The sequence below is a fragment of the Phyllostomus discolor genome, chromosome 13 (genome assembly GCF_004126475.2).
Source record: "Phyllostomus discolor isolate MPI-MPIP mPhyDis1 chromosome 13, mPhyDis1.pri.v3, whole genome shotgun sequence".
Lineage (NCBI taxonomy): Eukaryota > Metazoa > Chordata > Mammalia > Chiroptera > Phyllostomidae > Phyllostomus > Phyllostomus discolor.
This window is the reverse complement of record NC_040915.2, coordinates 44,349,488-44,371,628: the sequence shown is the minus strand read 5'-3', so window position 1 is coordinate 44,371,628 and position 22,141 is coordinate 44,349,488. Positions and strand designations below refer to the sequence as shown.

General features: G+C 59.7%; 1 protein-coding gene and 1 non-coding gene across 2 annotated transcripts; one reads left to right on the top strand and one right to left on the bottom strand.

Annotated features, from left to right (window-relative positions):
- Nucleotides 1-812: 812 nt before the first annotated feature.
- On the bottom strand, nucleotides 813-921 carry LOC114510531. The gene has a single exon (XR_003685691.1). It is a non-coding gene; the product is annotated as a U6 spliceosomal RNA (small nuclear RNA).
- Nucleotides 922-7,087: 6,166 nt separating this feature from the next.
- On the top strand, nucleotides 7,088-22,061 carry LRRC43 (leucine rich repeat containing 43). The gene is made up of 13 exons (XM_036013650.1): nucleotides 7,088-7,417; nucleotides 8,600-8,860; nucleotides 9,882-9,992; nucleotides 13,027-13,166; nucleotides 14,965-15,203; nucleotides 15,704-15,891; nucleotides 16,401-16,621; nucleotides 18,539-18,680; nucleotides 18,867-19,010; nucleotides 19,084-19,272; nucleotides 19,587-19,604; nucleotides 19,637-19,760; nucleotides 21,937-22,061. Exons 1-13 carry the CDS (start codon nucleotides 7,283-7,285, stop codon nucleotides 22,041-22,043), a joined length of 2,019 nt encoding a protein of 672 aa, XP_035869543.1. The 5' UTR covers nucleotides 7,088-7,282; the 3' UTR covers nucleotides 22,044-22,061.
- Nucleotides 22,062-22,141: the final 80 nt, after the last annotated feature.

Here is a 22,141-nt window from a genome sequence, read left to right as displayed (position 1 = left end):
CCTGTGCGGGCCTGAGGGGCACCCGGCCCCGGGAGCCCCCCAAGGGTGTGGTGGTCCGGGGCTCCGTCTCGCCTCTGCTCGGGCTTAGGTGCCCTCGGCCTCTCCACGGGGTCTTTCCGAGGGTGGGGCCGGGACCTGGAATTTGCGCTTGGGAGTTATTTGTTGATGTCACTTAGGTATATTCTTTTTTTTAAAAAATTTTTATTTTTTAATCATTGTTCAAGTACAGTTTTCTCCCTTTTACTCCCACTCCAGCCCACCCTCCCCTCCCTCCCCACCTCCCTCCCATTACCCCCTCCCCCTAGTTTTTGTCCATGTGCCCTTTAAATTTGTCCCTGTAAACCCTTCCCAATGTCCCCTGAAATTCCCTCCCCTCTCCCCTGTGGTCACTGTCAGCCTGTCCTCTATTTCAGTGTCTTTGGTTATATTTTGCTTGTTTCTTTGTTTTGTTGTTTAGGTTCCTGTTAAAGGTGAGACCATATGGTATTTGTCTTTCACTGCCTGGCTTGTTTCACTCAGCATAATGCTTTCCAGCTCCATCCACGCTGTTGCAAAGGGTAGGAGCGCTTTCTTTCTTTCTCTCTGCTGCACAGAATTCCACTGTGTGAATGTACCAGACTTCTTTGATCCAGTCATTTACTGACGGGCATCTAGGTTGCTTCCAGCACCTAGCTATTGTAAATTGTGCTGCTATGAACATCGGGGCGCATAGGTTCTTTTGAATTGGTGTTTTAGGGTTCTTAGGATAGAGTCCCAGCAGTGGAATGGCTGGGTCGAAAGGCAGATCCATTTTTAGTTTCCTGAAAAAGTTCAAAAACATGGAGCGCTTCACGAATTTGCGTGTCATCCTTGCGCAGGGGTCACGCTAATCTACTCTGTACCGTTCCAGTGTCAGTACATGTGCTGCCGAAGCCAGCGCACTGAGGTGTATTCTGAGCTCCAGATCGGACCAGGTCTCTGCCGGGGTCTCGGGGATGGTGGCGAAGAAGCTCCACGATGCCCCTGTCCCCAAAGGCCTAGCGTTCCAGTGGGCAAGGGGCACCCTGGGAACCAAGAGAGTGTCAGGCAGTGAGAATGTGAAAGTCCTGTAAACAAGGTGATGGGACAGACAGGGGCAGGCGAGGTGCTCTAAGTCGGGTGACCGGGAGAAGTCTCTGTGAGGAGGAGACGTTCACGCTGGACCCTGCAAGGCGACCAGGACCTGGGCTGGGGAGACCTGAGGGGGCGTGCTGGCGGCAGAGGGGACCCTCGGGCGGAAGCGAGGTCTCGCTGTGACCAAGGGCAGGGAGCAGGTGGCGGCTGCCAGAGGGACGGGAGTGCTGGCCACTTGCACCTTCTGGAAAACCTCCCCCTCCCCTTCCTGATCACGGCAGCCCACGCATCCCGGCCCCCCCCCGACAGAGCATCTGCACCTTCCCGCCCGGCCCCTCCGCAGACCCGCCTCCGAAGGCTCCACCCTGGACCCGAGTTCCACGCATGCCGGCCTCTCTCCTTCGGGCTGCAGGTGTAAACGTCCTTCTGCCTGATGGACGTCTCCACCTGCATGTCCCGCCTGTACCTCGCCGCACTTGACGTGCCCAAAGCCCACAGTCTAGGCAGGGCGATGGCAAGAGTGGGATGGAGTCATGCGGACAGACAGGAGCGCTGCCGGTGGCGACCGCCAGAGCGAGGGTGATGGACGGGACATGGGGCGCGTGGGAAGGGCAGGGTGGGGGGCGACTGGTAGGCGTCTGGTCTGGGCAACTGGGTGGATGGGGGCGCTACAGACAGGACCCGAGGGCTCGGGTGCGGTGACTCATCCAGTCGCCGGTGCAATGACAAAGACGCGTCCCGGATCTCTCGGTGAAGGTGCGGAGCGGGACGCAGGACGTTTGGGTGTGGGGCTTGAGGTTGGGGACTCGAGGCGTAAATTTGGGCGCCATCTGCATGCTGCTGTCGGTAAAACGGTGGCCCGTGGGAGAGGGCCAGTGTGGGGTGTACGAGCCCCGCAGGGAACTCGGGGCACACCTCCGTTCGCAGACCGGGACCAGCGGTTCGTGTGGAAAACCGTCTTCTTGAAGCGGCCCCGCACCGGGCACCGGGCAGCGCTCTCCAGAGCTGGGGAGAGAGGCTGAGCTACGGTGAAGTCGTGGGGTGACGTGAGAAGCAGTGTTCAAGGGGGAGAAAACGGCCGGCCCCATCATCAACCATGGGGAGGCCAGTTAAGGTAAAGGCTGAAGAGAGGCCCTCCCTCGGGGAGCGTGAGGTCACCGGGGACTTCGTGGGGGAGTTTGAACAGGCTGTTGGGGGTGAAAGCCAAATCACTGTGGTTTGAGAAAAAAGTGAAACCACCTAGTTGCTTCATCAAAACCCTGGGAGTTAATCTCGATTCATCTCTCTGATTGGTTTGGATCTCAGCAGTCTCTTGCATGTTTATTTTATTCTTTGAAAGGCCGTGGGAAGACTTCTGGTCAGCACGGCGGCGTGGGCGGGCATGGCTGTGCTCTTCGCAAACCGCGTAAAAATTACAACTAAAACACAGAACAGCCGTCACTGGGAACTGTCAGAAACCAAGTGGAGTGGGAGTCTGACAACTAGGAAATTAAAGAAACCACATCCATCAGGACTAGTAGGGGGGTGGGGGCAGGCACAGAACGGGCTGGTCCCACACACACGTGTGGTGGGTAAAATTCAGGAGGGGTATCTTGGGACCAGGGCATCCCAGCCCCACACCGGACTCCCCAGCCCAGGGTTCCAGTGCCAGGAAGATAAGTCCCCACAACTTCTGGCTGCAAAAACCAGCAGGAATTGAGTAGATGGAAGAAACTTCTGGAGCCCCAAGCAGTTCCTCTTAACGAACCCACACACAGACTCACCTGTCAGCCTCACACCCTCTGAGCTCCAGCACTGGGGCAGCAGCTTGAAAGGCGCCAGTGACACACAGGGAGGAACTGAAGCGTCTGGCATCAGGGTGAGCAGAGGCCACTGTCCCTTTACTAAACCCTCCCCCCACAGAGCCAGCAAGCTGGTGCCATACCTGAGACTCCATCAACCTGGCTAGCACTGTTCGACCCACCCTGGAGATCCCCGGAGACTCTGCCCCACCGGGACCCACCCAAGCTGCTTTTCCATGTGAATGGCTGGTCTTGGCTCCTGCTGCACAACTTCCTACATCCTCTCAGACAAGCCATAGCCGGCCTCAGTGAGCCCCAGGCCCAGCACTAGCTGCAGCCAGCCTGGATTCACAGCTTGACTTTGCCTGGGAATCTCCAAGCTCAGCACAAGTAGCAGCCATCTCAGATTGTTTTATAGCTCAGGCAGGGTGGCCCTCGACAAAACACAGGTTGGGGCTGACCCTGGCCCTTACCACCCGGGAAACCCCACGCAACCAGCGGACAGCTACAGACCACGTCAGAGCACCACCACCTGCCCCCCTGCACAGCTGACCCTCCATGGAGGGCGGAGGTGGGTGGTCAGTGGTCACAGCACATCCTTGCAGCTGACTGGCCTGGGTAATCCCTCCCACTGACCTGCCAACAGCACCCAAGTCTCAGCTACAGGGGGAGGGTGTGCTCAGCCTACACGAAGGGTGCACCTCAAGTACCCAGTTTGGGGGAGTGGGGATGCTGTGCCACTGGACCCTACAGGACACCTACTACATTAGGCCACGCTACCAAGACATGGAGTCACAGCAGCTCCCCCTGATACATAGAAACAAACACAGGGAGGCTGCCAACACGAGGAGACAAAGAAACATGGCCCAGATGAAAGAAAAGCTTAAAACTCTAGACAAACAGCTACACAAAGTGGAGATAAGCAACCTATCAGATGCAGAGTTCAAAACACTGGTCATAAGGATGTTCAAGGAACCTAGTGAGGACCTCAGCAGCATAAAAAAGATCCAGTCAGAAACAAAGTTTATACTAATAAAAATAAAGAACAATTTACAGGGAAACAGCAGTGGAATGGATAAAGCTGAGAATCATGTCAATGATTTGGAACATAAGAAACCAAAAAACAACCACACAGAGCAAGAAGAGGGAAAAAAAATGAGGATAGTATAAGCAGCCTCTGGAACAACTTCAAGAAGTCCAACATTTGCATCATAGGGGTGCCAGAAGGAGAAGAGAAAGAGCAAGAAATTGGAAATCTATCTGAAAAAATAGAGAAAAGTTCCCTAAATTTGGTGAAGGAAACAGACACGCAAGTCCAGGAAGCACAGAGAGTCCCGAATAAGATGGATGTGAAGAGGCCCACTCATCATAATTAAAATGCCAAAGATCAAAGATAAAGAGAGAATCTTAAGAGCAGTAAGAGGAAAGAGGTTACTTACCAACAGGGAAGTTCCCATAAGACTGTCAGCTGATTCTTCAAAAGAAACTTTGCAGGCCAGAAGGACTGGCAAGAAGCGGTCAAAGTCATGAAGAGCAGAGACCTACAGCCAAGATTGCTCTACGCAGCACAGCTGTCACGTGGAATTGAAGGGCAGGTAAAGAGCTCCCCAGAGAAGAAAAAACTACAGGAGGTCACCATCACCAAACCACTATTACACGAAATGTTAAAAAGACTTATTGAAGAAGAAGATCAAAACTATGAACAACAAAATGGCCCAAAACACGTATCTATCAACAATTGAATCTTAAAAACAAGCTAAGTGAACAAGAGCGGAGACAGAATCATGGATACGGAGAGCGTTTTGATGGTTGCGAGATGGGAGTGGGGTGCGGGGGATGGGTGACGAGGTCAGGGGATTAAGAAGTACAGATAACGTGAACCAAAGTGTCACAGGTTCGATTCCTAGTCAGGGTACATGCCTGGGTTGCAGGCCATGACCCCCAGCAACCGCACATTGATGTTTCTCTCTCTCTCTCCCCCCCTCCCTTCCCTCTCTAAAAATAAATAACTAAAATCTAAAAAAAAGAAGAAGAAGTACAGATAAGCAGCTACGGAACAGCCGGGGGGATGTGAAGTGCAGCGTAGGACACGGAGCTGCGGAAGAACCCTACGCGCGGCCCATGGGCAGGAACCACGGTGGGGGATGGCCTGAGGGCACAGTAGGAGGTGCTGGGCGGTGGGGGGCCAAGGGGGAAACCCAGGACAACTGTCATAGCATAATCAATAAAATACAATTAAAAAAAAAGAAAGGGTATCTGATTCTCTTTTGTCCTTATTTTGTAGTATTGGAGAATTCTTCTAATAATAGTGAAGGTGTTTCCCTACTGGAAAGCAACGGAGGATGACGAGAGACCCGCCACAGTGCCGGGGGGGGGGGGGGGGGCTTTGGGAAGCAGCACGGTCAGTGGGTTGGAGTTCCCCGACGACACGTTCGCTCTGCCAAAGACGCCGTGGAGAGAAGGAAAAGACGGGCTTGACCAGGAGGAGATATTTACCGATCACGAGTCTGACGAAGGACTCGTGAGCAGAATGTGAGCAGATAAAGAAGTCGCAAAACTCAACGTTAGGGGTCGGCAATGGTTCTGAAAAAGGACACCGAAGGTACACGCTGCCCGAGAAAAAAGAGGGAAATTACCCTTCATCAAAACGACAAACTTTTGTTTGTCAAAAGACACTCAAAAAAGTGACAGAAGACAACCCACAGAACGGGAGAAAATGTTTGCAAATCACAGATAATACCAAGGGCTAGTATCCAGAATGTATTTTTAAAACTCCTACAACTCAAAGAAAATTAACCCAATGGGAACATAACCAAAAGATGTGAATGAATAGACATTTCTCCAAAGAAAGATCGACAAAGGGCCAACGAACTTGTGAAAAGATGCTCAACACCATTAGTCAGGAATTAGAGAAATGCAAATAAAAACCACAAGGAGTACCACTTACCACTTCACACCCATTGAGATGAGTATAATTTTTTTAAAGATTTTATGTATTTATTTTTAGAGAAGGAAGGGAGGGAGAAAGAGAGAGAGAAACATCAATGTGAGGTTCCTGGGGGCCGTGGCCTGCAACCCAGGCATGTGCCCTGACTGGGAATCGAACCTGCGACACTTTGGTTCGCAGCCTGCACTCAATCCACTGAGCTACGCCAGCCAGGGCTAAGTATAATTTTTTTTTTAATTTAAAGGTAAAATAATAGAAGTTAAGGAGGATATGGAAAAGTTGCCCCCCCCCCCCACATATTGCCGGTGAGGCTGTAAAAGCTGCAGCCTCTGTGTGGAACAGGCTGGCAGTCCCCAAAGCCTTAAGCAGAGCCACCCGGTTGCTCATCAGCTGCATTCCGAGAGAAACTTGTTCAGAGAGAAACTCGTTCCGAGAGAAACGAAGACCCATGTTCACACGAGCACTTGTGCAGGAACGTTCACAGCAGCGTTATTCACTGGAGCCAGAGAGGGAAGACACCCCAAATCTCTATCAGCTGGCGCATCCGTGATCAAGATGTGTCCTGTGCGTACAACGGACTGTCACTCCTCCTGAGAAAGGAATGAAGTGAGGACCCGCCACACTCTGGCTGACTCTCGGAAACCAGATACGACAGGACGAGTATCGCGTGATTCCACTGATGTGAAGTATTCAGGAGAAGCAAATCCGTAGGGACAGAAAGCACCTTCGTGGTGGCGCAGGGCTGGGTAGGTGGGGGAAGGGAGACTGATTGCTGAAAACCGGATTCCAGCGAGCGTGCGCTCCGAGTCTAGCTGCCCTGTGACGGTACTGAAACCCACAGCATCGCATGCTTTAAACCCGCGCAGTTTAGGGTAGGGAGATTATTTCTCGGTACTGATGTTGCATTTCCAAATTACAAGATCCAGAATCATCCCACCCCACTGATATCACAAACCAGTGCCCAGGGCCCCTTCTGTGTGCCGGGCCGCGGGCCGGGTGCGCTGAGGAAGGAGCGTTAAGCCTGGATGGTCTAAAACAGGGCCTGGTGCTGAGCCGGTGGGTCAGAGAGGTCCACATTGGAATCCACCGATTAGGATCTCGAGATTGCCCTTGGGCTCCTTGCTCCTTTCCCGACCTGTCACCTGGGGATCATGCTTAGCACTGCTCTGGGGGGAGAAACGGGACGGCGTGCGGGAAGCGCTCGGCACCCGCTGGGCGCCGCAGCCGGCACACCCCAGCCGCGGGGGCCCGTGGGCCGTCCTCCCGTTTTTCAGCTGCGAGCACAGACGCGGCGGGAAGAGAAAACCCAGGTCGCCCGGGGCCGAGTCGGGGTCTCGGGTTTCCGGCGGGAAGGGTTGGCTCCACCCGGAAGTCGTGGAAGTCCCGAGAGCTCCGCCACCTGGAGCACGCGCGCGCGTCCCGGCGGTTGCCTAGCAACCTCCAGCTGCGACCCCGCGGGGCCATGGAGGTGCCCGGCGGGCCCAAGGAGGGGTCGAGCGGGACCACAGAGGCGCCCGTCGAGACTGTGAGCGCCGCGGTCCAGGAGCACCTGCGGCAGTTGTGTCTGCACGAGTTTCCGTGTGGCGCGGGCAGCTGGGTGCGGGCGACGGCGGGAGGGGCCTGGGGGTCGCTGGGGACCGGCCGGCCGGGGCTTGGAGACTGAGAGCTGGGCTACACAGGGCAGAGGGGGCTGGGATCTGGGCTCCTGCCCAGTACTACAGTGATTACTCTTCCTAAAGATAGCAGGTTTAGGGAGGAACCTGCCCTGGGGTGGGCGCGGGGCCATAGCTATGGCCCCCCTGGGCCTGCGGGAGTTGAACACACCCGCCCCCTGGGGAGGGCCTCTTGTTGCCCTAGAGACACCAGGAGAGCGAAGCCAGCGATTGGGTTCCCCATGGCCAGAGAGGCCGAGTCTCCAGCTAAGTGCCGTGTGGGGGAGGAGGAGCAGGGCTGCGAGAGGGGGTCCCCAAGTGTGCGGGAACGTGCTGAGGCCGGAAGGGCGGCGGTGGGAAGCCGGGCCCCACACACTCCCCAGCGCTCAGGGGAGCCACCTCCATCCGTGAGCGCAGTGGCTGACCCTGTGCCTGGGATGGTGCTGGGCTTCAGGGTTTCCTGACGCCGCTCTCGGAGGAAGGAGAGGGAGAAAGGAAACTCGGGGACTGATTCGTTGGTCTTCCACTCACGGGGGTGGAAAGGCTCTGAACTCACCTTGCAGCCTGGCCTTCTCTCCTTCACTGATGACACCCCGCAGGCCGCTGCTTGGCCTCCTGGCTTCTAAGACAGAAATCTTCCCTTAAGTGTGGGGTCACTTCCCCTGGCATCTCCCAGGGCCCCAGCTCAAGAGCAAACTCCTGAAGCGGGAATAGTTCTTTTCCTTATTTTTGAAGTTTCTCTTGTCTGTCACGACATCCACGGCTAGTAATCAGCCAAGAGCACCGATTACTTGTCTAAACGTTTGAACTCTTTTTTTTAAAGATTTTATTTATTTATTTTTAGAGAGGGAAGGGAGGGAGAAAGAGAGAGAGAGAGAGAGAGAAACATCAATGTGTGGTTGCTGGGGGCCGTGGCCTGCAACCCAGGCATGTGCCCTGACTGGGAATCGAACCTGGGACACTTTGGTTCGCAGCCCGAGCTCAATCCACTGAGCCATGCCAGCCAGGGCTAAACGTTTGAACTCTTCGTCCCTGGTTGTCCTGCTTTACATGCTGTTCAGTCCTGAGGCTCTCGGCTCCTTGGGAGGGCTGAGTCACAGAGGAGCTCTCCACCTCCGCCTCTGCAGAACAAGTCGCGCTTTCTCCCCCGGGCGCGGCGCACGTGGAGGGAGCTGACCCCCGAAGAGGAGGAGGCCGCCAGCCCCGCGGAGGAGACGGTGGAGGACCTGCTGGGCCTGGTCTGCAGCCCGCAGTCGCCCTGGGCCCTGCCGGAGGACTCCAGTGAGGAGGACCGGTTCCTGCGAGAGCTGGCCATCCGGAACCCCCTGATGCTCAAAGACACCTTCTTGCACTCCTATTTCCGGTCCCTCCGGGTGGTGGACAAGCAGGTGAGCGTGGGGGCGCCCGGAGGCGACGGACAGCGTTTTAGGGAGGACCTGGGTGCTGAGTGGGAGAGCCCCGGGGCAGCTCCACCCCGCTTCTGATTCGTCTCATGCACGGGGCTACCGCGCAGAGCGAGCCGCTCACCTGGTCTTTGTTAACTAGCTTCTGCCCGCACCCCGGGCGGGAGGCCACGGTGTGTCTGAGAGAGCTGGTCGTGGAGCATCCTGCCGTCGGCCCTCCCGGGTCCAAGTAGAGACGGCTCAGGCGTTCATGCTGGTTTTACTTCATTTCAGCGGTGGGGGCAGGCTCCGGGGGCACTCGGCACAGCACCGTGGTAGTTACTCTTCCCAAAAAGCCTTCTTTGCTTATATCAGTGCCAGAGCCCAGACCCTGCATGGGGACTCAGCGGCTGACTTCCCGAGTTTGCGTCCCCTCTCCCAGAGAGACTGGGTGACATGGTGCTTGGGGGACGGGAAGAGGGAGCAACCAGTTTGCCCGGGACTTGCCCGGTGTGAACACCGAACTTTCACGCCACTGGAGCCCCTCAGTCCTAGGCAGGCTGGCAGGGTCGCCACCCTAGAGAGGAGAGGCCAGCAGGAAGGGCCCCGGTGTCCTTGACGCCACGGGAGCTGAGGACTAGGGACAGGCTCTGGCCTGGCTCTGCCGTGTGCGAACCACGGTGATGCCTGAAGAGCCCCCGGTTCACTGCAGCTCTGGGGGGGACAGCCACGGAGAATGGGGCTCCTGCCCTTGGGGCTCCCAGCCCAACGAGGGCCACAGGTCACCAAGCTGGAAATGGCCTGACACGCTCAGTTGGGAGTGGGGGGGCTGGAGAGGCGAGAGGTCAGTGCCACGCCTGAGGTGTGAGGGCCCTGGCAGCAGGAGGCAGGAAGGGCTCACGGGGAGGGCGGGGGTCGGGGTGCTGGGAGCCCACGGACAAGCTGTCGCCATCCTCACGGCGACTGGGGGGCTGCTCCGTGCTGCCTCCTGCAGCCCAGCTCCTGGCACCCTCTCCCTGCCTTCCAGGTGAGCCTGGTGGACAGGGGCCTGCTGAAGTTCCCGCGGCTGGAGGAGCTGGTGCTGAGCGCCAATCAGATCAAGGAGGTTGCCGCCGCCAATCTGCCCCCAACCCTCAAGGTAAAGCAGGCCAGGCCGAGCTCAGGTCTGTGTCCGGGGGGCCGCCCCCCGCCCGATGCATGGTGGCGGTGGGTGAGGCCCGGCCCCAGGCCCTCCGGAGGGGGCCCGGGTTCCTCAGAAGCAGAAGCTCCGTAGACTCGGCGATGCCCTCCCCAGGTGGACAGAGCCCGAAAGGAAGGCAGGGACTCCGGTTCGGGTGTGCCAGTGTCGGCGGCAGCGTCACTCACGACCGCCAAAGGGCGGGGACAGCCCCGGTGCCCACCCACAGACGGGTGGGAAAGCACAGTGCGGCCTCTCCCTGCAGGGGCCTGTGATTGGGTCACAAAAAGGAGTGACCCAGGCCACACCGTTCACGAACCCAAAAACGTGACGCGGAATGACAAAAGCCAGACGCGGGAGGCCACGTGTCGGACGGTGCCGGCTCGGTGAACCGTGCAGAAGGGACAAACCCAGGGGGCAGAAACTCGGTGGGAGGTTACCAGTGGCCGCGGGGGTGGGGGAGGGGCCACGGGGCACTGTGGCTTCCTGGGTCAGAGTGTCTGTCTGGGCGATGAGAAAACCCAGACGTAGATGGTGATGACGGCCGTACAACAGTGTGCATGACCTTAACGCCGCTGAGTTTGACCCTTAAAGTGTTTCGAACGGCAGAGTAGGTTAGATGTATTTCACCACCGTAAAAGATTGTTTAAAAATCAAGGCAGGCCAGGCTTTTTCATAAGTCGTAGGCTCAGCATAACAAAATGGTCTCAATTTTATCTTGTTTTCATTTAAATTTTATTTTCCAATTATAATTTAACTTGGACACTAAATGTGTTGGTTGCGGGTGCACAGCACAAGGCTTAGACCGTCATATGCTTTACAAAGCGATTCCCCCGACATTCCCAGGACCCCCGGCCCCACACAGAGCTGTTGCAGCATCACTGACCGTATTTCCTCTGCTGGGCTTCACCTCCCCTTGCCTGTTTCGTACCTACCAGTCCGTACTTCTTTTTTTATTTCGTAAAGATTTTATTTATTTTTAGAAAGAGGGGAAGGGAGGGAGAAAGAAGGAAACATCAATGTGTCGTTGCCTCTCGTGCGCCCCCTACTGGGGACCTGGCCTGCAACCCAGGCGCCTGCCCTGACTGGGAATCGAACCAGTGACCCTTTTGGTTTGCAGGCCTGCGCTTAATCCACTGGGCCACACCAGCCGGGGCCAATCTGTCCTTCTTAATCCCTGTAAAAACGGTCTCAGTTTTACCCCGAGTGCCGAGATTAGTAGGTTTCGTGGCAGAGGGACTGAGAACTGGAGCTCAGGGCCATGTTCATGAAAACACCAGGCGAGGCCTTGGAGGCGGGAACCAGAACCCTTGCTGTTTTCCGTCCGGGTTCCTCTGGCCTTTCCCGGTGACACCGAGCCCAGGTCCGGCTGCCCGCCCTGCGAAAGCCAGTGATCAAGAGACAGGGCGCCCTGGCCAGGTAGCTCCGTTGGGCAGAGCGTTGTCCTGAGACACCGGGGTTGCAGGTTCAATCCCTGGTCAGAGCACACAGAAAAGCAACCAGTGAGTCCTGACCAGTGTCGCTTGGTTGGTTGGGCGTCATCCCACAAGGCGAAAGGTCGCCGGTTCAATTCCTTGTCTAGACACATGCCTGGGTTGTGGGTTTGGTCCCCATTCGGCCCATACGGGAGGCAACCGATCAATGTTTCTCTTTTCATTGATGTTTCTCTGCCTCTCTCCCTTACCCTCTCTCTAAAAACAAATAAGTAAAATCTTTTTTTTAAGATTTTATTTATTTATTTTTAGAGGAGGAATGGAGGGAGAGAGAGAGAGAAACATTAATGTGTGGTTGCTGGGGGCCACGGCCTGCAACCCAGGCATGTGCCCTGACTGGGAACTGAACTTGCGATGCTTTGGTTTGCAGCCCATGCTCAATCCACTGAGCTATGCCAGCCAGGGCTTTTTTTTTTTTTTTTTTAGATTTTATTCATTTATTTTTAGAGAGGGAATGAAGGGAGATAGAGAGAGACAGGGAAACATCAACGTGCAGTTGCTGGGGGTTATGGCCTGCAACCCAGGCATATACCCTGACTGGGAATCGAACCTGCGACACTTTGGTTCGCAGCCCGCGCTCAATCCACTGAGTAAATAAAATCTTTAACAAAAAAATAAAATAACTAAGTAAGCAAGCAAGCAACCAAAGAATGCATAAATAGGCACAACAACAAATTGATGTTTCTCTCCATCTCTCCCTCTCTCTCTCTCCCTCTCTCTCTCTCTCTCTCTCTTCCTCTAAAATCGATACATTAAACAAGGGAGAGAGAGACGGATGGCGGGAGGAAAGCAGGTTTATTCAGGCAGCCTGAGAAGATCGGACGCCCTGGTCCCCGAGACCGTCTTTCCGTCTCGGGCGGAGGGAGGGGGGGAGCAGCACACGCGGACCCCAGGGAGGGGGCTGGGAGGCTCCCCGCGCGCGCGGACCCGCCCCGTCCACTCCGATAAGGATCTCCAGGCTCCCGACCGTACGTCATTCTGGCTGTGCGTCGTTCTGGTTTTATGTCATCCTGGTTTGGCGGTTGGAGGTCACCAGATGTCCCAGGGCTGGGAGGCCCGAAGGTCGGAGCCTGCTTCTTCTGAAGCCAGTTCCTAGAATTCTTATATAAGCACGCCGTTTATCTGTAAGCTGCGTATTAGTCTGACTCAGCACTTGCAGGGACGGGGTGGAAAGGAGGGTGGGTGGGTCGCACGTAGACCTGGCCGCGGAGTTGCCAGAGTCATCACGCGTGTCCCCTCCCCTGCGCTCCGGCGTCACCTCCCGTCCCCAGTTTTAAAGTTTCCTTCCCAAAAGAAAACGAAACTTTCCAACACCTGCCGCGGGAACACGTTCGTCCCGGACTTTCACGAGGGAGTCCCGGCGGGGTGGGCGGGCCCGGCGCCTCGGACAGGCACGTCCCCTGCCGCGTCCTCCGCCGCGTCCTCCGCCGCGTCCTCCGCCGCGTCCTCCGCCGCGTCCCCGGCGGGAGGAGGGGCTCACCGGCGCCCCGCCCGCCCCGCAGGTGCTGGAGCTCTACGACAACGCCATCACCAGCCTGGAGAGCCTGTGCGCCCGCCCGCCGCCGGCCCTGCAGCACCTGGGGCTGGGCCACAACAAGCTCCTGGGCCCCCAGCAGAGCCTGTACCTCACGGCCGAGCACTGGTAACGCGGGACCCCCGCGAGGCAAGGGGACCAAGGGGCTTGGGCGTGCGACCCTGGGGGCCTGGAGGGCCCCGCTGTGCTCTCTGCTGGAGTAACCCCCGGTCGGCTGCTGACTCAGTCGGTGTTTCCGACCCGTGGATGTGTCCGGAGACTGGTGTCTCCGACCCAATAAGAGCGGCCCCTCGGAAGGCCGGGAGAGCCAGAGCGTGGCCGGGCACAGAGCCGGCCCGCGACCCTGGCCCTGCCGTCATGTGCACCGTAGACGGGGCGGTTCCCCGAGGGGGGCTGCACGGTGTGCCGCAGGAAGGCCGCCGGCACCCCTGGCCTCCCCCCACTGGAAGCCGGTAGCACCTGCCCCACACCAGCTGTGACAGCTGCCGTGGCTGCCACGGGGGACAAGGCCGCCCTGAGTGGGGCACCACCGCCCCCAAAACAGCCCTCGGTGGGACTCTGTCTCCTCGGTGGGCAAAACGTGGGAAACCCACCGAGGCCTGAGGGCAGAGGTCAGAGGCCGCCCGTGAAAGGCCATCGCAGGCAGCGGCCCGGAGGCTTGTCGGAGTGGGCTGTGCGGTCCCCCCCGTGAGCCGAGGTGCACTGTGGTTCCCCCCTCGCAGCCCGGGAGGGGCAGAGGGCATCGGTCAGTGTCACTGCCCGGCTTCCCCACGTAGCCGGGGGAACTCACTCCCAGCGGGCCCCTCTCCGTGACCACCACTGCTGCGTCCCCCTCTCCTGCTCCTGCCCACGCCCCCTCGCCGCCCTGGGCCGTGCTCGCGTGATTCTCCCACGGGCCCCGGCTGTCAGGTCGTAGCTCCGGGAAGAGACGCGCTTGGCCTGCAGCCAGGACCATGGACAGTACCAGGTGCTCCCGAGCTTTATTGGGAAAATAACGCCGTGAACTTAGGTAACCTCCGTAGTGCTGAGTGTGGGCTTCATAAAAACATAGAAAGCCTCCATCCTTCACTGTTTTGAAGTTGAAAGGAAGGCGGACACCTCGTGACGTGACTTCGTGGACGCCCCCCCGTCCTGCAGACGGGCGGACTGCGGGTGGAAGCTGTGCACTCCCCACCAACTGGCCGGCCGGGCAGGAGCATTGTGGGCCGGGGGCCCCGGAGACGGGGCTGAGGAAAGGTCTCCCCGTCCCTCTCACCTCCCTGCTCAGAGCCGAGTTCAGTTTGCTTTCCAGTCCGTTTGGCCCTGGGGGGGCTGCCCCGCCCCTGCTGGCCCTCCGCCCCTCCCCCATCCTGTACCCGTGGCCCGAGAGACGGACCCAGCGGCTTCTGGTGGTCAGCTGCCAGCCGGCCGTGGAAAGTGTCCTCCAGCTTCTGGGCCCCTCACGGCTCCTGCATCTCCTCCCCTGTCCCCAGACCACCTGACACTCTGCCCCCCACCCAGTGCCCCTCCCCCAAGGGGCTTTGCTCTGCCTTCCTGGTCAGTCAGCCTTCGTCCAGAATCTTCTAGACACACAACACCGAATCAGTTCCCCGGGAGCCGCTGATTCGTTGAACCTGCCAGAGGGGATCTGTGGCAGCAGGAGTCAGGCAGAGGCGGGATGTGACGGGGCCACCTCTGACCTGCGGGGTCGGCAGTGCCACAGAGCGCGGGCAGGAGAGCCAGGGGGGCCTTCGCTGTGTGTGTGTGTGGGGGGCTAACTCGGTCAGGGGCACCCGAGGCGGGCCAGTCACGAAGCCCAGCCCCCTCCCACCCTCAGCACCAGGCCTCCTGTCTGCCCGGGGCCTGGAGTGCGGGGCGCTGGGGGCCGGGCGGGCAGGCCGGTCGGACGCCTCTGCTCACGTTCCAGGCCCAACCTGGTGTCCCTGGACCTGAGCTTCAACGACCTGATGGACCTGCAGGGCATGGTGGCCAGCCTCAGCACCCTGCAGCGCCTGCGGCTCCTGGTGCTGCAGGGGAACCCACTGGCCCTGGTGCCCTACTACCGCGGCTTCACCATCGACAGCCTGGCCCGGCTCTGCGTGCTGGACGACGTCACCGTGTCTCCCACCGAGAAGTACCAGTTCCGGGGGCTCCGCAGCAGGGGGGGTGAGGCGGCCCACACGCCCACCCGCCACATTCGCGGGCGGGCTGTCCCCACAGCTGCCTGGCGGGGCCCGGACCCTGGTTGGGTGGGGCTCACCTTCTTTCTCAGTCCCTTCCAGATCTGATTCCTGTGATGGGGGTTTGGGGCCAGAAGGGCTAGGAGGGGGGGGGGGGCCGCCTCAGTCCCGTCCCCTCCCAGGCACAATGGGAAGCCTTCTCAGCGCAGCGGCTTCCTTCATGCCCACGGTGGCTCGAGATCACCCCCTTGTGGCTGCAAGCTGCACCGGCGCCTTCGCAAGCACCCCCGCCGGGGAGCGGCTATCATTCCCATTATGCAGATGGGGACGCGAGGCCTAAGAGGGGTGCCTCCCCGCCCCCTCCCTACCCCCCGTCACTGCAACTGAGCCAAGCCTGCAAACTGCAGGGCTCTGCCCACACGGCGGCCCGCGGCTCCCGCCTCCAGCCCCGAGGCGCCCCTCACTCCTGCTGGCTCCCCCCCGCAGACTTCTTGGCACCTGAGGCGCAGCTCGTGGTGACGATCGGAAACCTCAGAGGGGTCCTGGACACCTCGGTCCTGGACCCGGAGCCGGGGCCGCAGGGCCCCATCATCACGTACAGCTACTACGTGACCTACGACTTTGTGGAGGACGAAGGAAGCGAGAGGGAGGAGTTCCCCGAGGTGCTGGCCGAGGTGCGCGCCCCGGGCGGGCCCGGAGAACGGGGGCGGGGCTCTGCGCAGGCGCCTGACTTCTCGGGCCCGGGAACGCCCTGAACCTGAACTCCAAGCCCGAGTTGCCTTTCTCGTAACTGAAATGACTCCCAGCCGCGCACCCTTCTGTCCCCTCAAAGTAAGAGCAAAAGGCCTAACGAGGGAGCAGCCCAGGTTGTCACCCCCAGACTGACGGCTCCCGGCGCCCCCTGCATCTCTGCCCCCCTCACCCCCATCCGGGGCACCCCCCGGGCAGCCACCGGCCCAGAAGGGAAGGGTGGGGAGGCCCGGCCCCTGCACAGCTGGTGCTGTTCCCACTCCTCGCAGAAGAGACCAGACCGGCTCATTTACCCTCCTGAGTTCCCGCGTGTGCCCCAGCTGCGGCCCACCCACCCAGACGCCGCATCCGCTCATGCACACCCAGCCTGCGTGGGCGGGAACCCGGCACGCGGCCCCGCTGGGTTCTCTGCTCCTCGTGTCTCCTCCGGCAGGTCTTCCAGGCCGAGCCCAGCCAGGAGCAGCTGGGCAAGGGGCCTCCCGAGCCGGCCGCAGGCTCCGTGGAGTCCGTGCCCATGTCCCTGTGCCCGTCGGCAGAGCTGGAGGGGTCCACGGCCTCGGCCGGGTTTTTGTCCCTGCCCAGGTCCACGGAGTCTGCACAGGACCTGGCCCAGCTGAGGCCAAGGGTCGATCCCCGGCTGTTCCCGTCCCCGGGGTAAGGACGGGGCCTGGCCCGCCGTGGGGCCCCGGGTCGCCAGGGTCCCAGCCAGGCCAGACCACACCGCCCCTCCCCTGCCTGTCCCGACAGCCGAGCGCTCCCTGGAGCGTGTGTGGGCCACGGAGCCACCCCCCCCACCAGCTCGGGTTCAGCGCTCAGTTCCCCTCCCTCGAGCCCTAACCTTCCAGCCGGAGGGCGGCTGGACCCCTCCCCTGCGGCTGACCTCCCTCCCGTCGTCACCGGGGAGAGAAGGAAAGCTCAGCGCCTTTCCCGCCTCAGGGGTGGAAACCGTTTCTTCTGTTTATGGCTTTAGTTCGTGAGGATCTTATCCCGACATCTAGTGGGGGTTTGGGGCCCCCCAGCCGAGTGCCAGGTTCTTCCCGCCTTCCAGAGCAGGCCCACTCTGCGGGCTCCGCCCCATCTGGGGGGAGGGGGGAGGGTTGGTTCCCGATCAAGAGCCTTTTTGATGGTGACTCTTACAGGAACTGAGAGTCAGGCCTCCTTCAGTATGGAAGCTCTAGGGACTATTTTGTACTCATTTTAAAACATGGAGCTTTGTTTGGGTCCTTTTTTTTTTTTTTAAGATTTTATTTATTTATTTTTAGAGAGGGAAGGGAGGGAGAAGGAGAGAGAGAGAGACATCAATGTGCGGTTGCTGGGGGTCATGGCCTGCAACCCAGGCATGTGCCCTGACTGGGAATCGAACCTGTGATGCTTTGGTTCGCAGCCCGAGCTCAATCCACTGAGCTACGCCAGCCAGGGATTGGGTCCTTTTTTTTTTTTTTTAACGAACGCCCTGACTTCTGTGTGTGTGGCTATGTCTTCTGATGGGTGTGCAGGGACTGACCCATCACCCAACCCAGCCGGTGGCCTCCTGCAGACCCTGTCCCCCCGCGCCCTCGGGGAGCTGCAGGAGCTAGCTTCTCTCAAAGTGTGCAAAAAATTTATTTTATATTTTGTAAATCATTTAAAACCTCATCTCCAAGGAAATGATGCAGGCTCGTTGAGAATGTGGGGGAGCTCAAGCTCCCCCCCCCGCCCCCGGTGCTGGTGTCCCCTGGGGAGACACAGAGAAGACAGTGACGGGCCAGCCCGCCGCCGCCGCGGGCTGACATGGTGGTGGCTGTAACTTTTGGAAAAGGTGAACGAAAAAATAATAAGAGCCACAAATAATTCCACCACCTCAAACGTTATGGGAATTGGGAAAAGGTTATTCTGCCCATAACGGGCGCGATTCCGGGTCTCCGGGCTGCAGGCGACAAGTGAGACAGCCCTTGACCTGTCAGCGGGCCCTCACCTGGCGCGGGAGGGAGGTGACCCAGCGGTAGCTGCCCCTCACGCTGCACACCCCAGGGAAGTCCAGGCGGGCGTGCGGCCCTGCGACGGCCCGAGGAGGAGACGGGTGGCAGAGCTTGAGTGTGGAGGGGGTGGGGGGGAGGTCGACCGAGGGGAGGCGTGTCCCCGGGAGGGGTGCCCGAGCCCGGTGTGGGCCTTGGACGGGGTGGCAGTGGCGATGGCCCCCTGAAAGAGATCGAGCAACCGTTGTCCGGGATGCATTTGTAAACGATATTGTAGCACCAGGGCATCCCTTGGGCACAACTGAGGGAATTCGAAACAATTGTGCTGCTGCTTTGCTGAAGTTCTTAGACACTCCTGATTCGTTTCTGGTCGGTTTCTGTCCCAGTTCTGTGTCCCGTCACCCCACCCCACCCCCGCTAAAGGAGGTCCCCCCTCAACATCCACCATCCCACTTCCCTCAGGGTGCCTGTGCCCCTTTCTGGCCTCCTGGTCCCCGTCCTGCTGGGCAGTGGTCAGCCCGGGCCCACGTCGCCCCACAGCGCCCCGCAGCCTGTCGCCAGCCTGGGCAGTGACGCCCTGGGTCCCTGTGCCCTCCCGTCCCCCCACCCCCTCCAGAACAGTCCTCTTCAGCACCTCCCGCAAGCCCTGGGCAGACGTCATCTCCTGCAACTACGAGATGCAGCACACGCTCCGCGGCCTGGTGCCGCTCAAGGCCTTCCTGCTGGCGGGGACCACGGTGACCGTCGTGGAGGAGAAGGTGGGGGCGCCGGGGTCCAGGCATGGGGCGCACCGCCCCTTCCTGAGTCCAGTTTTATGGTGCAGCCTCTGTGGCCCTGCTGCTTGGTCTGCACGGTTCCAGAAAGACACCCCGCTCCACCCCCCTCCAGCCCCCGTCAGCCCCAGCTCAGCCATGCTCACGCAAGGCCACCTTGCTGTCCCCTAGATTCTGTCGTGGCCGGAGGCGCCACCCGCCACGGACAGCCCCTTGCCTGCCAGGAAGGAGAAAGTGGAGAACAAGAAGGAGAAGGAGCAGAAGGGGCAGGAGGGGAAGGACAAGGCCGCCAAAGGGAAGACGGAGACGGCGAAGGTACCGCCGGCCCGGGCAGTGGCTCTGGGTGCGTCCCTGGGGGCCCTGTCACCCTCCTGGCCTCTCCTCGCAGGACCAGAAGGGGTCCAAGAAGAAGAGAGACCTTCCTAAGGAGCTCCGCCAGGACCCGCCCATCCTGAAGGTGCTGGGCAGCGGCTTGGTGGCCCTGGAGCCCCTGCTGGTGGGAGAGTCCCTCGTGTCCACCCTGTGCAACTTCGGGGTGATCCGCACCTTGGAGTCCGACAGGCTGACGTTCCTCAGGGTACCGAGGGGCCCCTGCCGCACCCTCCGCACGGAGATGGTGCTGGGCCAGGGGGGGCCGTGGGGCCAGGTGGTGGGAGGGGTGGGGCGGAGGGGCTCTGAGCGCCCCCATCCGGGAAGCCCCGGCACCGCGGGGCCCCAGAGTGCCCAGGGTGGCCAGGAAGGAGGGGGTTCTCCCCCAAAGTCATGGGGCGGGCGAGGGTGGGCCCACTCCCCCTAGGAGACCCCGCCCTGCATCTGCATCCACCCCTCCCCCCACCCCCCCACCCCCACCCTGTGAGCGTCTTCTTTGGTGGTTCTCTCTCTGTCTCTCAGGATTCCAGGAGTAAGAAAGCTAAAAAGTGTAAGCATGATGAAGGGGACTGAGGGCCGGGGCATTTGCTGAGGACCGGTGTCCGGCCACGGGAGCAGCACAGACCCGGTGGCCCGTGAACAACAGGCATTTATTTCTCGCAGCTCCGGAGGCTAGGAGCAAGCTGCAGCCGTCAGGTGAGGGCCCCCCTCCTGGTTCACAGCCTCCGCCTTCTCCCGGGGCCCTCGCCTGCCACAGCCTCCGCCTTCTCCCGGGGCCCTCGCCTGCAGGCAGGGGCGGGAGGGGCTCTCTGGGGTTCCTTTTGTAAGGATACTAGTCCCCTCGTGATGGCTCCGCCCTTGCGACCCAGTCACCTCCCAAAGGCCCCACCCACGACCGCCAGCACCTCTGGGGGGCGGGACTGCACGTGCGAATGTGGGGGGCACACACATTGCGGTCACAGGAGGACCTGCAGAGGAGTGAGCCTGTGTGGGACCACAGGGGCAGAAGGGTGGAGCACCCTATCTTCCAGCCAGTGCAGGGGCCACCCCGCCCGAGGGCCAAGTCGTCTTCCCTGTGGCCCCAAGACCAGAGCCACCTGCTGTGGGTCACCCATGGCAGGAGAAGCATTCGGGGCTAGGAACCAGGACAAGGTGGGGTGGGGGACTCAGAGGAGACCCTGACCCGTGGTCCCCTGGCTCAGCCGTCATTGGCTCCTGCTTCCGTTCGTTAGCCCCTATCTGCCCTAAGAGGAGCCTGGTGGGCAGCCGCCCAGGCGTCTGAAAGAGCTAAGTTTCGGAGTCGAGTGTTGGAAAGGCCTGGCTGGGAGGGGGAGGTGGCAGAGAGGGAGGTCAGCGGGAAGGCCGCTGCCAAGCGGGAGGCCAGGCCACGGCCGCAGGCGCCGCAGCAGGGAGAGTGTGGAAGCAGCCCAGGGCCCGCTGGTGGACAACGGGCAAAGTGTGGCACGGCCCCGCCGCCGTGCGCTCCGACTCAGCCACGGAAAGGGACGAGGCACTGACTCCCGGCTACTGCAGCGCATGCACAGATGAGCCCCGAGACCACGAAGCCGAGTGAGAGAGGCAGACACCAGAGGCCGTGCATGATCACGTTTATGTGAAATGTCCGGAACAGGCCAAGCCATAGAAACAAAGTGGTTTAGTCAGCGGTTGCTGGGGCCCGGGAGAAGCGGGCCCGGGGAGAGACCGCTGCCGATGGGTGCGGGGTTTCAGTCCGGAGCCGTGTAAGCGTTTGACACTGTGAACACGCTAGAAACCACTGACCGGTGCAGTGAAGAATGGTTAAAACGCTGAATTTCATGAGCGTTTTCTCAGTGAGAAAGTTCACCCAACAGGAGTATAAAGTTGGTATACCATGTGGATGGATAAGGAGACCGAATATCGTTAAGGTGTCAGTTTCTCTGAAATGGATCTACGGGCCTGATGGCATCTCAGCCCTAGTCGCAGAGGGATGGTTTAAACCGAGACACCGGCAACCTGGCTTTGAAGTGCACGCAGAGATACAAAGGCGCTAGTACGGGCAAAACGACCTTGGAAAAGCCCAAGGGGTTCACGCTGCGTGGGCCTGAAGACCCTTGCAAACACTGACACTCGAGCTGGGGGACGGCTGTGGGTTAAGAGGGCCTTAGAGTTATCGTTGTTTACATGTTGTTTACATTGACATGCACCTCCTTCGTGTGGGGCTTAAATGAGGACGGCTGCTGTCACCCAAGCCGCTCCCGGCCCCCCCCCCCCCACGTGTGCAGTGTGGAAGTGTAGGAAGGAAATCCAGCCCCTGGCTTTTTGAAGGTTATACACGACGTGGTTGGGGATCAGCCACGTTCAAAGCCCCCCGGGGCCACCCTGCATTTTGAGCATCTGACATCGGTCCTTTGTAAGATGCTGAGTCATGCAGATCTTCCAAGTGTGGACACATGTCATCATCATACGCCACCCCAAAATCACGCCCTTTAGTGTCACCACCAGTACCCGTGAGAAGGGCCTCGGAGTGTGTGGGAAAACCAAGTTCGCGGTGGCAGATACAATGTTCCAAAACTCGGGCTTCTGTTTGAAAGCTCCAGTGGTAGGAATGTGTCCAAGTGCTTTCAGCTGCTTTTCCCTGAAGTGCCAGGCTGGCTTCATTCGTTTTTGTTTTTTTTTTTAAAGAAACCATCTGCCAATTATTCACGTCTGAGTAGCCACAGCCTGTCAAATAGCAACGGTGGGCCCTCGTTCAAAGGCGATTTCGTTTTATTGGATCTGACGGAGTCCCAGCCGGGTCGGGCCCCGTCGGGACGCTCGGAGGCCGGGCTGGCGTGCGGGGCCGCGCGGTGAGCCCGCTCCCGCCCGCCGACTCGCGCTCCGGTCCTTCGCTCAGGGTTCGCCGAGGGCGACTACCAGCCGGAGCCGCTGACCGTGGAGGTGCAGATCCAGCTGACGCAGTGCCGCTCGGCCGAGGAGGCGCTGCGGATCCTCGCCCTGTAGCCGCATTAAAGGCTGTTGGGATGGGACCACCGCAGCTCCGCGTCCGTCTGGCCGCCGCGCGTCGGGGAGCGGGGCGCTGCGGGAGCGGGGCGGCCCCT